Raw genomic sequence first — 16,379 nt, 5'->3', positions numbered from 1 at the left:
CCCAGGAAACAACATCAAGGAATTAGAGCAAATTCTTGGATTTGAACGTTTCCATAGAAGTGCTGCCTGTATGGGGGGGGGGGGTCTGAACCAGCACCCTCTTTTTTTTTTTTTTACAGAACAGGAACTGAGACCCAGAAAAAGAAGTGACTTAGGATCAGAGATTTAGAGTTGGAAGGGCCTTAGAGGTCTAACCTAACCCCCTCATTTTTCAGATAAAGAAATTAACCTCAGGGAGGCTAAGGGATTTGCCTAAAGTTCCACACGTGGAATGTAGGAGGGATGGGATCAAACCCAGGTGCGTGGACACCAAGTTCAGCGCTCTTTCCACTATACTAGGCTTCCTCCAGTTGGAGAGAGGGTAAAGGAAGTCCTGCTCTAAGTCTGAATTGAACTAAGATGCCTTCCAGGTGTTAAGTTTGAGCTCCTGCGATCCTAAGTAACACGGTACAGAGAAGGTTTTTGAGCCTCTCACAGATGGTGCCACACAGGGGACACGGTGAAACTTCTGACGTTTGCTGGTTCTTACACGGAAGACCCCCCCCCCCAGCTGTGCCTCCTCCAGCTCTGATAGGCACACCCAATGTCCCCAAAGGCAGAAGTCAGAACTCAAGTCTGGAAATCCAAAGGCCTCTATTTTCACATTTCTTGCAAGGGACAAAAAAAGCTTTGTCCAGCTTGTGCCGCACAGGCCGGTGAGCATGGGTGCGAGGTAATCAAGAACTGTCGCAGAAATGAGAAATATAAATTCCTACCACAGGGGGCTGCTCTTAGCTTGCCCAGTGCAAGGCCTTCCCTTCTTTCCTGCAGAGAAACAGCACAGTTTCTTCCCCTTCCCCCAGGCCCAAGGCGGGGAAAACTTTCTTTGGCTAGTCATTTAGACAGGTGGTTCCAAAAGAAGCAAAGTGCTTTTCCCCTAGGTGTAGCAAGTTATCACCGTATAGGATCAGGGACTCATAGGCCTCAAAGATTGGAACAGAGGGGCAGAGTGGGAAGGAACCCTAGAGAAGATCTACTCCAACCTTCTCATTTTAAAAAGAGGGAAACTGAGGCCTGGAAAGGGAAAGTCAGTGGCACCCAATCCCACAAAAGTAGATGTCACAAGTTGTCAGCTGGAAGCCTTATCACTACTAGAACTCCCTAGCCTTAGAGGGGTAGGACAGAGGGTCATGGGATTCAGAGCTGGAAGGGTCCTTCAAGATAGTCTCAATCCAATCCTCTCCTTTATCTTAGAGATGAAGAAACTCAGGACTAAAGAGAAGTGATTTACCCAAGGGTTACATAAGTAGTAAAGAGCAGACTCAGGATTTGAACCCAGGTCCTCTGACTACAAATCCAGTGCCCTCCTTGGCATTACAGTAAAGCAATGATTCTCAAGGTTTTGGGGCTCAGGACTTGCTGATCCTCTTAAAAATTACTGAGGGCCTCTCAAAGAGCTATTGCTTAGGTGGGTCATATCTGTTGTATTAGAAATTACAATGTCTTAGTTTTATTAGGAAAACAGTTTTGACTTTGAAGATCCCTTTAAAGGGTCTCAGGGACCCCCAGGAGTCTCCAGAACATACATTGAAAGCCACTGCACTATGGCTGCCTCCATGAGATTGAGGAGAAAGAGATCATTAATAAATTGTGTACATAAGGGAAACATTTCTCTTTGGGCCATAACCCCACCCTACATCCACCCTCTCAATTTACAGATGGGGAAAGTGAGTCCATTATGTGGAAGGGACTTGCCCACAGTCATACCGCCAATAAAGACCACAGATGGGATAAGGATCTAAGCCATCTACCTCTCAGACAAGGTCTCTTTTCACTTTCTGATCATCAACTCTTATTGTAGTTTTTCCACAGAGAAGCTGGAAGTAAGTTTGACTCCCAGATTAGGCAGGGCCCAGAGCCTGCCCACTATATTAGGATGTGACACAAAACAGTCTTTTGAGCAGGAAGTAAAGGGTATGAGTTTGGGGAAACTGAAACAGAAGAAACAAGCTTATAGAGGTGGAATATAGACGAAGGAGCATAGGACATAAAACCAGAAGAGAGCTTAGAGATCGTTTAGTCCTAACTCTTCATTTTACATATGATACAACTGAAGACTGAGGAATTTAAACAACTTAGTCATGAGCACATAGAGACACCGAGTGGTAGAGTCAGGACTGAAATACCATCCCCTTAAGTCCAGTGTTTGTTCAACTATGTCATATGTATACACATGTACCCATTCAAACCTCACAGGTAATGGATTCCAACCCTCTAATACCCAACCCCCACCCCCTGGAAAAAAAACCTGATCTAGGGATAAATCTAACATGGGAAAAAAGTACACCCTTTTGTACCCATCATAACCATGTAGCCAGCTTATCATGGGCCATGCAATTCCATTTAAATAGTAGTAAGAAATGGATTCTTACCAGAGAAAGTTCATCAACCTCAGCCCCAAGGGCCTGCAGGCCATCCAGGGCATCAGGACTGGCTTTGGGTGAGGGGATGGGTGAGGCGGGGTCTGGAGTGGGCACATCCCCATCTTCCAGAGTGTGGAAGGCAGCCAAGCCCATGTCCTCTTCCTGGATATCATCCAGGCTTTCGGTGAGTGCAGCCAACAGGGCCTCATTTTCACCACTTATGATCTAAAATAGGGAAGAAAGAGTTGTGTGATTAATAGATGATGATTACAGAAACATGCTTACCCTTTGGGCTGGGGTCCCTGGGCCTTTCCCTTTCCTTTCCTACCATAACTCTGCCCACATAGCTCAATTCTCTGCAGAACCCAGAGCAGGTGTTCCATAACTATTTCACAGATCACAGAAAGTTAGAGCTGGAGAGAACCTCAGAGATTATCTAGCTCAAACCCCTCACTTCATACATGAGAAAATGAGACCCATGGACGGGAAATGATTTTCTTAAGGTCATGAATCCAATCGGCAGCAAAACTAAGACCAAAAGACCTGACGGTCTTCTGGCTGAACCTAGTGTTCTATGAAAGAAAGGGAAGAGAGAAAAGGAAAGAAATGAAAGGGAGAAGAGAGAGAGGCAGGAAAGGAGAGGAAAGGAAGAAGAAAAGAAGGGGAGGAGGAAAAGAAGAGGAGGAAGAAGGAAGGAGAGAGAGAGAAAAGGGAGAAGAGGGAGAAGGAAGAAGAAAAGGGAAGATAGATAGATAGATGGGTGGATGGGTATGGGTATCACCTAAGTTTTTTTCAAAAGATTCTCGAATCTTTGTGAAGATGTATTTAGTTTTGAGTGAAATGTTTACAAAAGATGGGAAAACAAAACTAACCAAACCCCAGTTATGCAGAATAAGCTTGTTAGCAATACTGTCTGGGTACCTGTCACTTCTATTTCCTTTTCCTGGGCTGTAACTAGATCCTATCTAAACTTTGCATCTCACTCAGTTCCTAGCACTGCATACAGCAAGAGATCACTAATATTTGTTACTAGATGACAGAGAGCTCAGCAGCTCATTAAAGTGAGGGGACATTACCACAGTGTATTACAGTCAAGTGATGCTTCAGTTTGCTGGGAGGGAGAATGGGCCCTCCCTCTGAAAAAAGGAAGAGAAAACCTCAGAGGATGTCTTCAAGGACCACTTTTAGGCACTAGAATAAAGGAGACTTTTAGTCAATAATTGGTTCACATGATAATATCTGAGGTCCATCTAAACTCTGAAGATTCTGGAATTCTGGTTTGTTTGTTTGTTTTTTTCATTTATATCAGATCTATTTGCTGTGCTCCTTGAGGGTAGGGACCATTTCATTTTATCTGATATTGTAGTACCCGGCAGTTCTTGACATAAGTAGTCATTGAAAAATCAAAAGTAGTCATCAAAAGAAATCAAAGTGGGCTTAATAAATGTTTGCTGAATCTGGGGAGGTGGGTGAAGGAAGGAAATGAATTAATATTTTCACTTCCAGGAAAGCTTCTCCATCTTCCCTTGATCATTTCCAAAACAACTTAACTCAGTAAAGCACAGATGGGCAGAGCATAGGCCATGATGGAAAAAGTCCTGGCTTGGAGGTCAGGAGACATGGATTCTAATCCCAGCTCTATCACTTACTAGTTGTGACCTTTAGCAGGCTTCCTCATATGTTAAATGAAGTTGGATTAAGTTATCTCAAAGGTCACTTTTAGCTCTAAGACTTTGAAGCTAGGCATTTTTCCAATTAATAAATGAGTACCTCCAGTCTTAGTCACAGCTTATTGCTGGGCCAGCATGATTCCAAAGAAGGGTAGACTACCCAGGAACTAAGCTGGATGCCTCCAATGTATCCCTCCTGGCTGTTGGCCAGTGATGGAAATTCCACTATTAGAACTTCATTCTTTTGGCTATAAAACTTGAATTCCTTGAAAATACAAATCTCCCCAGAAGGATTTACTTTATGTTAGTCTCTGTCACTGATATCTCAGGAGGAATACATTTCAGATCCTTACCTAAAAACCAGTTTTGAGAGGGAGATGGGAATGAAAGCCAGAGGCATCTAGTCTACATCTTGCCTAGGTCTTCTGACTCCAAATGCAGTAATCTTTCTTCTTCACCACAGATATCTGACTATTTTGTTCATTTCTGACTCTTCTACAGCATAGGGCCTTGTAGGTGACCTTGGAACATCCATGTCTACTGAGGATGACGGTCACAGTGTGGTCCAGGCTACCTTCCAAGCTTACAACAGAGTATAGGTCTATGGAGTTTGCACAGTCGAGGGAAATCATTGGCCACTTTCCAGGAAACCTCAGAGGGCTGGTTTTCATTTGCCACCTGCTTAAGACAAGGAGAAATGAGGAGAAGGTATAGATTCCACCAAAGCAGGAGATCTCTTTGTTTCAAGGTGAAACGCAATTTGCAATTGTCCTCACTTGCTCTCTGACAACCTGGCTTTGGTCATTAGCTCAGCAAGCAACCAATGAGGTGCCAGGGAGTCAAGCTATACAGACAATGCATCAAGGAGCAGTGTTGCAAAAATCACCCTGGGGAGATGACATGAATTCACCTAAATGGGGGGGGGGGTCTTTCCCAAAAGAATCGACTCAGAGAGATGCCACGTAAATATGCTGCCGGCACATTAAGGTGGCTCCCGATAACTGCACCAGGGAGACACCAATCTCAATTTAACTAACATGCAACTATACGGGTGACATATGAGCAAAGAGAAAGAGGGCATTTTCTATCTGCATGGAATGCAATAGAGCCACATATTAGCACTACAGAGGAAGGAGAGGGGAAGGTACCCTGAGCATGAGAACATAGGGGCATCAGACTATTGTGACCATGGCATTATTTCTTATTCATCTGATGCTCTGGACTCTGACACTATATTCCCCAAATCACCTTTGGATCTACACCTAGACTCAGAAAAATTTCCTGAGTTCACATCCTGCTTCAAATACTCACTAGCTTGTGACTCTGAGGAGACATAAACTTCAACTGCAAAATGTGGGAATTAGACTTGAGGGCCCCTAAGCTCTAAATTGGGAAGCTAGGTGGCTCAGTGGATAGATTACTGGGCCTGGAGTCAGGAAGACTCATCTTCCTGAGTTCAAATCCAGTCTCAAGACACCTATTAGCTGTGTGATCATGGGCAAATCACTTAATCCTGTTTGCCTCAGTTTCTTCACCTGTAAAATGAGTTGGGGAATGAAATGGCAAACCACTCTGGTATCTGCCAAGAAAACCCCAAATGGGGTCACAAAGAGTCAGACACAACTGAAAAACAAATCAACTCTAAGTTTTAAATCTATGATCCTGAGATCACAATGTGATGTCCCAAATTGGCTTTACCACTGGGAAGAGACATGAGGTTTTGGATCCAATGAACTGTTATATTTCTCAATGTAAATCAATAAAAAGACATCTAATCTTTCAGGTGTATTTGCATACAATTACAAGCAGCTAGAGTGTTGGAACTTGAGTCAGGAGGACCTGCTTTGTTAAAACCCAGCCTCAGATACTTATTAGTTGTGTGGCCCTGGGCAATTCACTTAACCTGTCTACCTCAGTTTCCTCATCTGTAAAATGAGGATAATAGTACCCCCTCCCAGGGTTTTTGTGAGGATAAAATGAGAGAATATTTGTAAAGTGCTTTGCAAACTCTAAAAGTTACATAAATGCTACTTGTTATAATTATCATTATTTTTTATTGTTGTCATGACTGACCAGTAAGAGTCAGTCCCCCAGAGGCCTAGACACCCTAGTTAGAAGGAACTAACAAAATTGAGGTTTTGAGCCTGGAGGCCTGAGGGCCAGAACGTGGAATGATAGTGCTGCTTCCACAGGGAAGACATTCTGTGAGCCCAGCCCAGCTGTCCCAGGGGCTTTTCTTCCAGTCATCTTGATTATAATACCTAACGACTCATTGAGCTGAAGTACCATTTGCAATTTATCCCAAGAGGCAATGGGCTCCAACAAAATGCAGCCATGGCTTGACCCCTCTTTGCAGCCCGGCAGCCAAATTCTCCCAACTTGATTTAGGCAACTGTGGTACAAGGAAAAGAACACTGGATTTTGCATCAGAATACCAAAGTTTGTGTTTTGGCCGTATTCTGCTACTTACTTGTTATCTATAATATTAAATAAGTCACTTTCCCTCTCCCTGAGTCTCAGTTTCCTCATCTGTAAAATGGGGATAGTAATACTTATACTACCTACCTCACAGAGGGTGTTTGGGGGGAAAACTCTGTCGAGTTTAAATCACACTATTAATGAGAATTGCTAGCAGTTCTTGAAGCCATTCTAGCTGCCTCCATCCCTGGTCCATAGTCTAAATGACAGCCCAGGATCCTTGTTTATCATGTTCAGGTGAGGCTCACTGAACTTGATTGCTTCACAGAAGGATTCAATTCAACTTTATAAAGTCCCTACTATGCATAGTGCACTGTGGTCCTTGCTGGAGAAACCAGAGAAGTGGGGAGTGGGTGCCTGTGTCCTAAGCACCCATGAGTTTGATGTGACTGGCAGCTATTCAAGATTTTCTTTGATTGGCAAAATTCTAAAATTTAGGGGAGTGGGGAGGGAGGGAGGGAGGTGGCAGGAGAAAACAAGCAGCAGATGAGGACAGAGGAAAACTGAAGTTAAAATATCTGTCATCTCTTCTTAGAAGGGAATGGACTCTGAGATTCCTTGATAGAGAAACATCAAAAGAATTGGCTGCAAATCTTGACCCTGCCATTTTTCTACCTGTATGACCTTAGTGGAGTCACCTCTCTTTTCTATATAAAATAAGTGATCTTGATTTAATGATGTGTAAATACGTTCTAAGACTAAACCTATTCTATGATCTTATGATCCTATGAAACATTCCACCGCTTCAGAATCACTTACCCATTCCCTAAGTATCCAGGAAACTGATAAGTAGTATTGCTGGGTGATAGGGTGGATAGAGCTCTGGGGCCTGGACAGGAAATCCTGAGTTCAAATCTGCCCTCTCATACTTACTAGCTTGACCTTAGGCAAGTCAATTAGCCTCTTTTCCTCAACTGTAAAATGGAGACAATAGTAGTAGTACTGTTGGGGTGCTTGGGTGCTTATGCTTGGGTGCTTGTACTTGGACCCCAATTTCTCCCTAGCCTCAGAAACACTGTCCCTTGATAATCATTTAAGATCAATTGAGCCCCAATAAGGGCCAAAAACCTAAATTAATCGTTTTCTCTCTGAGTGAACTAAAAACAGCCCTTCCTGAGTCAGCAAATTCCAGGACCAGATACTCTCTTGAATAATGGGACTTTTCTTATCTTGAGTTTCAATTGAGAAATGACCACTCCTTAACCACTCCCTAATCCCACCCTGAATCCCCTAGTTAGCATATTTGACATACATTTTATTGCATTTTATCCTATATAAACTTTACCTGTACCTCTCTAAGGTTGCAGGATCCTTTAAGAATCTTTGCCCGCTGAAAAGCGTAATAATAAATCTTTGCCACCTTGAATTAAAGAATGCTTGAGTCTGTGAATTCATTCCAGACAACCCGTCCTGTACTCCGGTCTTTGAGGGGTCACAACCTCTCAACTTCTCAGCCCGCAACAGTACCTGCCTCCCAAAGCTTTTGTAGGATCAAATGAGATAATATTTGTAAAGTACTCCGTACGGGGCCTGGCATATAGTAGGTACTTCATAAATGCTTGTTCCCTTTCCCCCCTCACCCTCTATTGAAAAAAAAAATTAAAACACCAATACTGCTTCATCTGGTCTGTCCCACCCACCTCCACACAAAGACCCTCATTCTTGGGATCGCAATGTAGTTGGATAACTTTCCCACTCCTTCTCTTATTCAATTCTGGCTCTGGATTCCCCAGCCCTGAGAGAATTGGCAGAAATGCTATTTCATCACATGAATACTGCCCTCCCTCCCTTCTACCCCCATGGCCTTTTTTTTTTTCCAATCCAGCCCAATCCAATCTAAGCCTGTCTGTCCTTTCTTGAAGAAGTTTATCTGAAATGAGGATCTTGTGATGGTTGTCCTGGCTCCATTTCAAGGACAGAAGCAATAGCTGATAGTGGGGGGAGTTAGGGGGAGATGGGGGTGGGGAGAGGTTGGAAAGACAGAACCAAAGGGTTTGTTATTTTTGTAACCAAATCTAAAAAAGGAAAGGGCACAGTGAGTTTCTCTGTTGGCTTGAACAGCAGTAACCTACAGCTCAGTGGTCCTGGGAGCACAGGACTGAAACATGAGACTGGAGGGGAGACAAGGTTAGGTTGGCTAAGGCATAGAATGCCAGAGACAGAGAAACTCATAAAACACAGGTCCTGTCTATCTCACATTTCGTATTCTATGAGATAAGGCCTCTTCTAGTTCTGAAGAGTATATGGCCCAATTTAAGGTTAACGAAACTCTTTTACATATGTCACATCTCATTCAATCCTTGCCACAACCTGGTAGGATAGCTACAATTATTATCCCCATTTTGGTCACTATGAAGGACTGATGAAAAAAAAATGGACAAAAATTGCACAAGATGAAAAGGTAAAGAAGAGCTGTGATCTTTAGACAGAGTAATCACATGGGTAAAAATATGTATCCATCAAAATCCACTAAGAGATTTTAGTGTCCCTAAAATTTGTATTTGATATGCTGACCAAATATCACGTCTGAGATGCCAATTTTAAGAAAATCTTTACTCGGGGAGTAAATGGTTGACTTCATTGTTCAGTGGAATAATTACTTTTGTCTTTTGCTTAGCACAGAGTTTGTTGAATTTCTTGTGTTTTCTAGTAGCCAATCCAAATAGTCTCTGAATAAAAAGCCATCAATTAAAGAAAAAAAATCATGATCCCTGAGTCTGGGAAAGGTTAGCAGATTTGCCTAGGGTCACACAACTAGTAAGAGAGTCAAGTCTTCCTGTCTAGCCACTGTACTGCTAAGCTTCTCTTTGCAGCTCTGTTATTCTATATTCTATTTGGGAATGAATCAACAAATATTTATTGAACACCTACTATGTACCAGACCCTATGCTATGAGTCCTTCCAGCTTTAGTGTGAAGACAAAACACTTACCAAGCATTTACTATGAGCAGAACACTGGAAATACAAAGTCACTCAGGGTGAGGCAGTAACCAGGCAGGATTCAACTATCTACAGTGATGGTAGCTGAAATAGGAACTCAGCAGGCCTGGAAAGGACCCTAAGGGTCCTCTAGTGCAGGGATTCCCAACATTTATGCATCCTTCCTGAGGGTTCAAGAAGCGTGTACAGGGAACATTTGGTAAATTATTATATTATCTTACTGAAATGTTCTAAAAGTGGTGTTAATAGGGGGGAAATGGTTGAATAAAGCTTTCTGTATGAAAAATTAATCTCTTTATTTTATTTGACCATGTATATGCATTGTATGTCCAGGATTTATTCCCATTCATATTGAATAGGAAATATAGAAAGGTTTACAAAATGTCATGGGTTACAGAGACAGAAGGATTGAACACAAATTGAGGGGCAGCTAGGTGGTGAAGTGGATAGATAGAGCACAAGCCCTGAAGTCAGGAGGACTTGAGTTCAAAATTGACCTCAGATACTTACTAGCCCTGTGACCCTGGGCAAGTCACTTAACCCCAACTGCCTCCCCCACCAAAAAAAAAGAAAAGAAAAGAAAAACAAGTTGAGCCCCAGGGAAGCTAGATTAGACTAGCCTAGACTAGACTGACTTCCAGGCAGGGGATCTTTCCACCTCTTTAGATCCTCCCAACAACCTTGTGAGGTAGCCAGGGCAGGCATTATCATTTACCTTTTATAGAGGTGGAAACTGACACAAAGGAAGTCTCCCCTAACTCACAAGCTAGCGAGAAGGTGAGGGTGGGGACTTTGGGCTCCCTCCTGGGCCAGGCTGGGCTAATGCACCCCAGCCCCTGGAAATAGCTCCCTTTGCTCCCATACCATCATCACCGGCAGCAGGACAGAGTGCACACTCTCCTCACCAGTCATTTAATAGCAAAGCAAAAGAAGCAAGAGCTGTTCGACAGCAGAAGGCTCCCACAACCCTGCTGCCTCCCTCTGCTTACTCCACTCACTCCCTCTGGAAACTGAGTGCAAATTAACCGAGGCTTTGTCAGCTGAGAGGGGGATATTAATAGATGCAGAGATGCAGAGCTTCTTGCTCCACCCCCACCCCTCCTCTGATCCTCCTCTTCGGGCTAATCTAAAGCTTGGAGAAAATGAATCTTAAAGTAATCTGAGGTGAAATCCCCTGGAAGAAATAGGAGGTAGCTTAGTTTTAGGAAAAGGGCATTGGTCTGGGAGTCTCGAGGCTTGGGATGCCATCCTGGCTAGGCCATTAAATTGCAGGTGTGTCTCAGTTTCCCCTTTGCAAAATGTAGAGGATAATAATATCCTCTGAATATCAAAGGAAATAATGGAGTTGAAAGTGCTTTGCAAAGCACAAAGCTCCATGTAAATTCAAGTTAATTGTTATTATTATTAAGTGCAAAATTCTAATCAGGACTTATTCTACTACTAGAGACAGAGATCCTCTAGAGCAGGGACCATGCTAGTTTATCAGGATATTTCCTCCAGCACCAAGTACACTGCTCTGTATACAGTAAAATCTTCAATAAATATTAAGTGGAATTGGAATGAGTTAATTCACTGTTAAAGAAAAGTATTGGGGCAGTTAGGTGGTGCAGTGGATAGAGCACCAGCCCTAGAGTCAGGAGGACCTGAGTTCAAATCCGACATCAGATACTTGACACACCAGCTGTGTGACCCTGGGCAAGTCACTTAACCCCATTGCCTAGCCCCACCTCCAAAAAAAGTTGAGGCAAGAAGTTGGTGACAAAAGCTTCATAGAGGAGGGCAAGCTGGGGAACTTGGAGAAAATCCGAATAAATTGAAAGAATGGGATGGGGTAGCAGAAATACAGGTAGGAAGTAATATGAAATCTATTATATTTGAGTATGTGACCTAAGCTAATCAACATCATCTATACTTCCCTATGTATAACTCCCTCACTCCCTCTAGGGGAGCCTTATAATAAAGTCTGAAGGAAGAAAAGGGGGAAAAGTTACATAAAGCATATTTTTAAAAAATCAAAAAAGTCTGATACCATATGTATAACTCATATAACCCATGAGCCCCTAAGAAGGGGTAAAAGGAAGGAGAGGAGAGGGATTTTCTCATTTCTCCTCTCTGGGGCCAAACTTGATCATTATAATTCCAAATCATTCAGTTTTAATTTTTTTTATTGCTAATTACATTATTGCATATAATGCCTGCTAGTTCAACTAACTTTGCTTTGTTTTGGTTGATAAAAATCTTTCCATGCTTCTCTGAATTCATCATTTTCATAATTTCTTACAACAAAATACTATTCCATTATATTCACTTACCACCAATCTGTTTAGCCATCCACCAATTAATGGTTACCACAAAAAAATGCTGCTAAAAATATTTTGCTATAAATGCGGACTTTCTTTATGCCATTGACCCTGAAGTGTATGTATGTCTACCAGTAGAATTTCTGAGTCTAACTAAGAGTATGGATATTTTAATCACTTTATTTACATAATTCTAGATTTCTGTCTAAAATGATTGTACCAATGCACAGCTTCACCAGCAATGCATTTGAGAGCCTGTCTTTCTACCACCCATCCCCCAACATCTAATTTTATATAATCCTACGACTAATCCCATCTTTTATCATCTTTGACAATTTGCTGGATGTGCTTTGAAACTTCAGGATTGTTTTGATTTGCATTTCTCTTATCATTCATGATTTGCAGTCTTCTTTCATTTGGCTGTAAATAATTTGCAATTTTCTTTTTTTGGCTTATTTTAAGTTTATTTTTAAAATAAGTTTTTATTGATATTTTGTGTTTCTTTTATTACCATAGTATCCCAAGTATGCCTTGCCCTCCCCCTCCATGAGAGTCATCCCATAAGACAAATAGTATTTTTTAGAAAGGAAAAAAAAACCCAGCACAATGGATTGATACATTGAAAAAGTCTGAAAACAATGTGTAATATATAACCACCTGCACCAAGGGTCAGGTTGGGGATATTTTTTCATATTTTCTCATTACAGTCCTCCTTGATCTTTATAATTTTGTTATTTACTTTTGATTTTTTTTGGCATATCATTGTTCTTTCCATTTACATTGTTGTAGTTACTACGAATATTGTTTTCTTGGTTCTGCTTACTTCACTCTGCATCAGTTCACAGAAATTTTGCCATGCTTCTCTGTATTCATCATATACATACATCATTTCTTACAGTTCAATATCCTTACGTCCATGTACCACAGATTAGACAGGCATCTACTATGTTTCCAACTCTTGCTATTGTAAAAAGTGCTACTGTTACAAATATTTTGAAATATATGGGGACTTTTCTTCCTTGGGATATAAGACCAGTAATGGCATCTCTTGTTTAAGAGGTACTAATATTTTAGTCAATTTATTTGTGTAATTCTAAATCCTTTCCAAAATGGTTGTATCAAGGGGCAGCTAGGTGGCGCAGTGGATAGAGCACCGGCCCTGCAGTCAGGAGGACCTGAGTTCAAATCTGGCCTCAGACCAAACACTTGACACTTACTAGCTGTGTGACCCTGGGCAAGTCACTTAACTCCAATTGCCTAAAAAAAAATACATTGGGGCAGCTAGGTGGCGCAGTGGATAGAGCGTCGGCCCTGAAGTCAGGAGGACCTGAGTTCAAATCCGGCCTCAGACCAAACACTTGACACTTACTAGCTGTGTGACTCTGGCATGTCACTTAACCCCAATTGCCTAAAAAAAAAAAACCCAAGAAACAAAATGGTTATATCACTTCACAGCTCCGCCAACAATTTATTAGTATACCTACTCTTTCATAACCCCTCCAACATTGACTTGCCATTTTGGGTGGTCATTTTCACCAATTTGCAGGGTGTAAGGTGAAACTTAGAGATGTTCTTATTTAAACTCTCTTGTTGGTGATTTGGAACATCTTTTCATGTGGTTGTGGATACTTTGAAATTCTTTGAAGAACTTTTTGTTCATATCTTTTGACCACTAATCTATTGTGATGACCTTTCAGTCTTACATATTTCTGCTAGTTGTCTGAATAGCTTATCAGAGATACCTGATAAAAATATTTTTATTTCTTCACTAAACCAATTCCCTATTCCTGTCGCAGTTGTATTAATTTTGTTTACACAAAGGCTTTTTAATTTCATGTAATCAAAATTATCTGTTTTATCTTTTGTAATTGCCTCTATACCTCGTTTGATTAAGAATTCACCCTGTACCCACAGCTGTGAAAGATCTATGTTTTCCTTCTAATTTTTTAATGGTATGATCTTTGATATTCAGATCATATATCTGTTGTGAATTTATTATGGGATGTGGTGTGGAAATAATGTCTAAATCTGATTTCTGCCAGACTCCTTTCTTGTATTCCCAATAGGGAATTCTTATTAAATTGGGAGTTCTTTTCTGGGTAATTTATGTTTTTAAGGCTTACAGAACATTGGATTGAGTTTAATTATTTTTCCTTGTCTTTTCTGTTTCATCAATTCTTTTCTATTTTTTAACTAATAACAAATGTTTTTGGTGATTGCTACTTTATAGTGTGAAGAAGAGCTATTCCTCTTTCATTCTGATCTTTTCACCATGATTTTCCTTGATATTCTAGACCTTTTGTTCCTCCAAATGACTTTTGTTATTATTTTATTATGTTAACATTTTACATTATCATATGTTATATTAGGACAGATAGGTGGTACAGTGATAAATCCAAGTTCAATCTGGGCCTCACACACTTTGTAGCTGACTGACCATGGGCAAGTCACTTAGTCTCTCATTGTCTCAGTTTCCTAAACTGTAAAATGGAGATAACAGCACCCTCCTCCCAGGGTTGTTGTAAGGATTAAAGGAGATAAATGTAAAGTGCTTAGCATAGTACCTGGCAAGCAGTAGACACTGTGTAAATTCTTATTCCTTTCCCTTCACCATTTCATCTAGCTCTGTACAGTATCCCTTTGGTAGTTTGATTGGTATAGTACTAAAATCTGCAAGTCAATTAAAATTTTAAAAATATATTTGAAAATATTGCCATTTTTATTTTAGTGGTATGATCCAGACATGAGCACTGCACATTTAAGCTATTCTTTATTTCCTTAAGGAGTGTTGTATAGGTTCATATATATAGGTAATGAATGTGTTTTGGTAGATTGACTCCCAGATATTTTATGTATTTCACAGTTATTTTGAATAGGACTTCCCTTTCTTTTATTCCTCCTAGATTTTGCCATTGTTAAATAAAAATGCTCTTTACTTTTGTGGGCTAACTTTGTAGCCTGCAACTTTATCAAAGCTCAATTAGTTTCTTTACTGATTCCCTAAGATTTTTTAAGCAAAATGTATCATCTTCAAGTAGAGATAGTTTTGTCTCCTCTCTGCTTAAATTTATGCCTTTAATTTATTTTTCTTGTCTTATTGCTAACATTTCTAGAAGTAGGTCAAATAATAGTGGGGAAAGAGTGTATTTCACTTTATTCCTACATTTCTTGAGAAAGCTTCTAGTGTTTCCTCATTATATATAATGCTAGATTTAAGAAAAAAAATACCTCTGTGCCTAAATGAGTTGTTCTTTGTCAGAGGCTTTTTCTGTATGTATTTAGATAATGTTGTGGTTTGGGGATGTTTCCATTTTTAATATGATTATATTAACTATTTTTCTAACATTGCACCATCCTTGTATCTCTGGTATAAATACAAGTTGATTATAGTGAATGATTTTTTGGAATTAAATGTTTCACTCTCTTCACCAAGACTTAATTGAAAATTTATGAATTGATATTGCATGGATACGTCTTACCTTCTTTATCAGATGATGAATTCCTTTAAGCAAGGGGTATCTCTGTGCAGTATGAGTACATGGAAGGACATACCTGGAAAAGTTCTGAGTCTTCCCCGCAGGTGCCACACTGGCTGAACCCGTTTTCAGTTGTCTCAGGGCCCCATTGAAGCTCACTGAAGCAGCTGGCAGAATCCAAGTCACTGGCATCCAACTGGGAGAGGTCAAGGTCTTGGAAATCTTCGTAAAGGTGCTCCTCCCCTGTGCCCTCACACTGCAGAGATAGGAAAAGGGAAAGGGCCCAATGGCTATTGATCTGGCTAGGCTTTCCACACTGAAACAACTGAGTAATGCTACAGCCATGGCCTTGTGAGTCCTGGTCCAGGTTCTGCACTCTATCCACTGAGCCACCTATCTGTGTTGATGGCTCATTTGCTGAGGTTTTAAGAAAATGGTAGTACCTGCCTAGGAGAAAAGAGGCATGCTGGGCATCATCTGAAACAAATGAGTTGACCATCCACCTCTCACTATAATATCTTCCTGTGCAAGTTTGGAAAGAACATTTACTGGTTTTCTTCCCTCCCATCCCCTGCTTTGGGAACAATTTATTCTAAATTGGGAAACCACTGGGGAATGTTCAAAAGTAGGTAAGTTCATCTTTCTTTTCCAGTCTGTGCATCAAAAGGAAGAACAAAGGAAAACCTGGGGGTGTGGGGGGGGGGACCTCCAAACACCAATATTTTAAGTTCCTCATGTTGTCTGAGTCCAAACCATCTCAGCAGGAAGACTCAGCTTATGATTACAGGCAAGTTACTTAACCTTTGTAAGGACTAATACAAGATAGAGAAAAATATTCCCTAAACACTGATACTTAATTTACTGAAATAGCAATGATCCGCCCCTTGTTCTGATAAACAAAATAAGCAGATCACTGTTTAGTTTTATGATACATAGCAACACTCTGCCAGTCTGAAGACCAGATTAAAGCAGCAAATCACAATACAAGTATTGGCAGAGATGCGGGATGAACTGGGGTCAATAACAGGAGACAGAATGAAAGCAGGAAAGATGCTCCTGGACTTCCTGATACTGAGGGTAAAGATGAAAAATAGATAAATAGCAGACCCAGCA

At 40.9% G+C, this 16,379-nt stretch overlaps 1 protein-coding gene across 2 annotated transcripts in view; it reads right to left on the bottom strand.

Annotated features, from left to right (window-relative positions):
- PPARGC1B (PPARG coactivator 1 beta) overlaps positions 1 to 16,379 on the bottom strand; it is a 169,525-nt gene that overhangs the window by 28,448 nt on the left and 124,698 nt on the right. For both annotated transcript variants that reach the window (XM_020964213.1, XM_020964214.1), the window contains exons 2-3: positions 15,343 to 15,522; positions 2,412 to 2,627 (exon numbers count right to left, since the gene is read on the bottom strand). In XM_020964213.1, coding sequence (XP_020819872.1) covers positions 2,412 to 2,627; positions 15,343 to 15,522 — 396 coding nt within the window. The remainder of the gene's footprint in view (positions 1 to 2,411; positions 2,628 to 15,342; positions 15,523 to 16,379) is intronic.

This window comes from Phascolarctos cinereus, unplaced genomic scaffold (assembly GCF_003287225.1).
Source record: "Phascolarctos cinereus isolate Bilbo 61053 unplaced genomic scaffold, phaCin_HiC Scaffold_2;HRSCAF=192, whole genome shotgun sequence".
Classification (NCBI taxonomy): domain Eukaryota; kingdom Metazoa; phylum Chordata; class Mammalia; order Diprotodontia; family Phascolarctidae; genus Phascolarctos; species Phascolarctos cinereus.
This window is presented reverse-complemented; position numbering and strand designations above follow the sequence as displayed.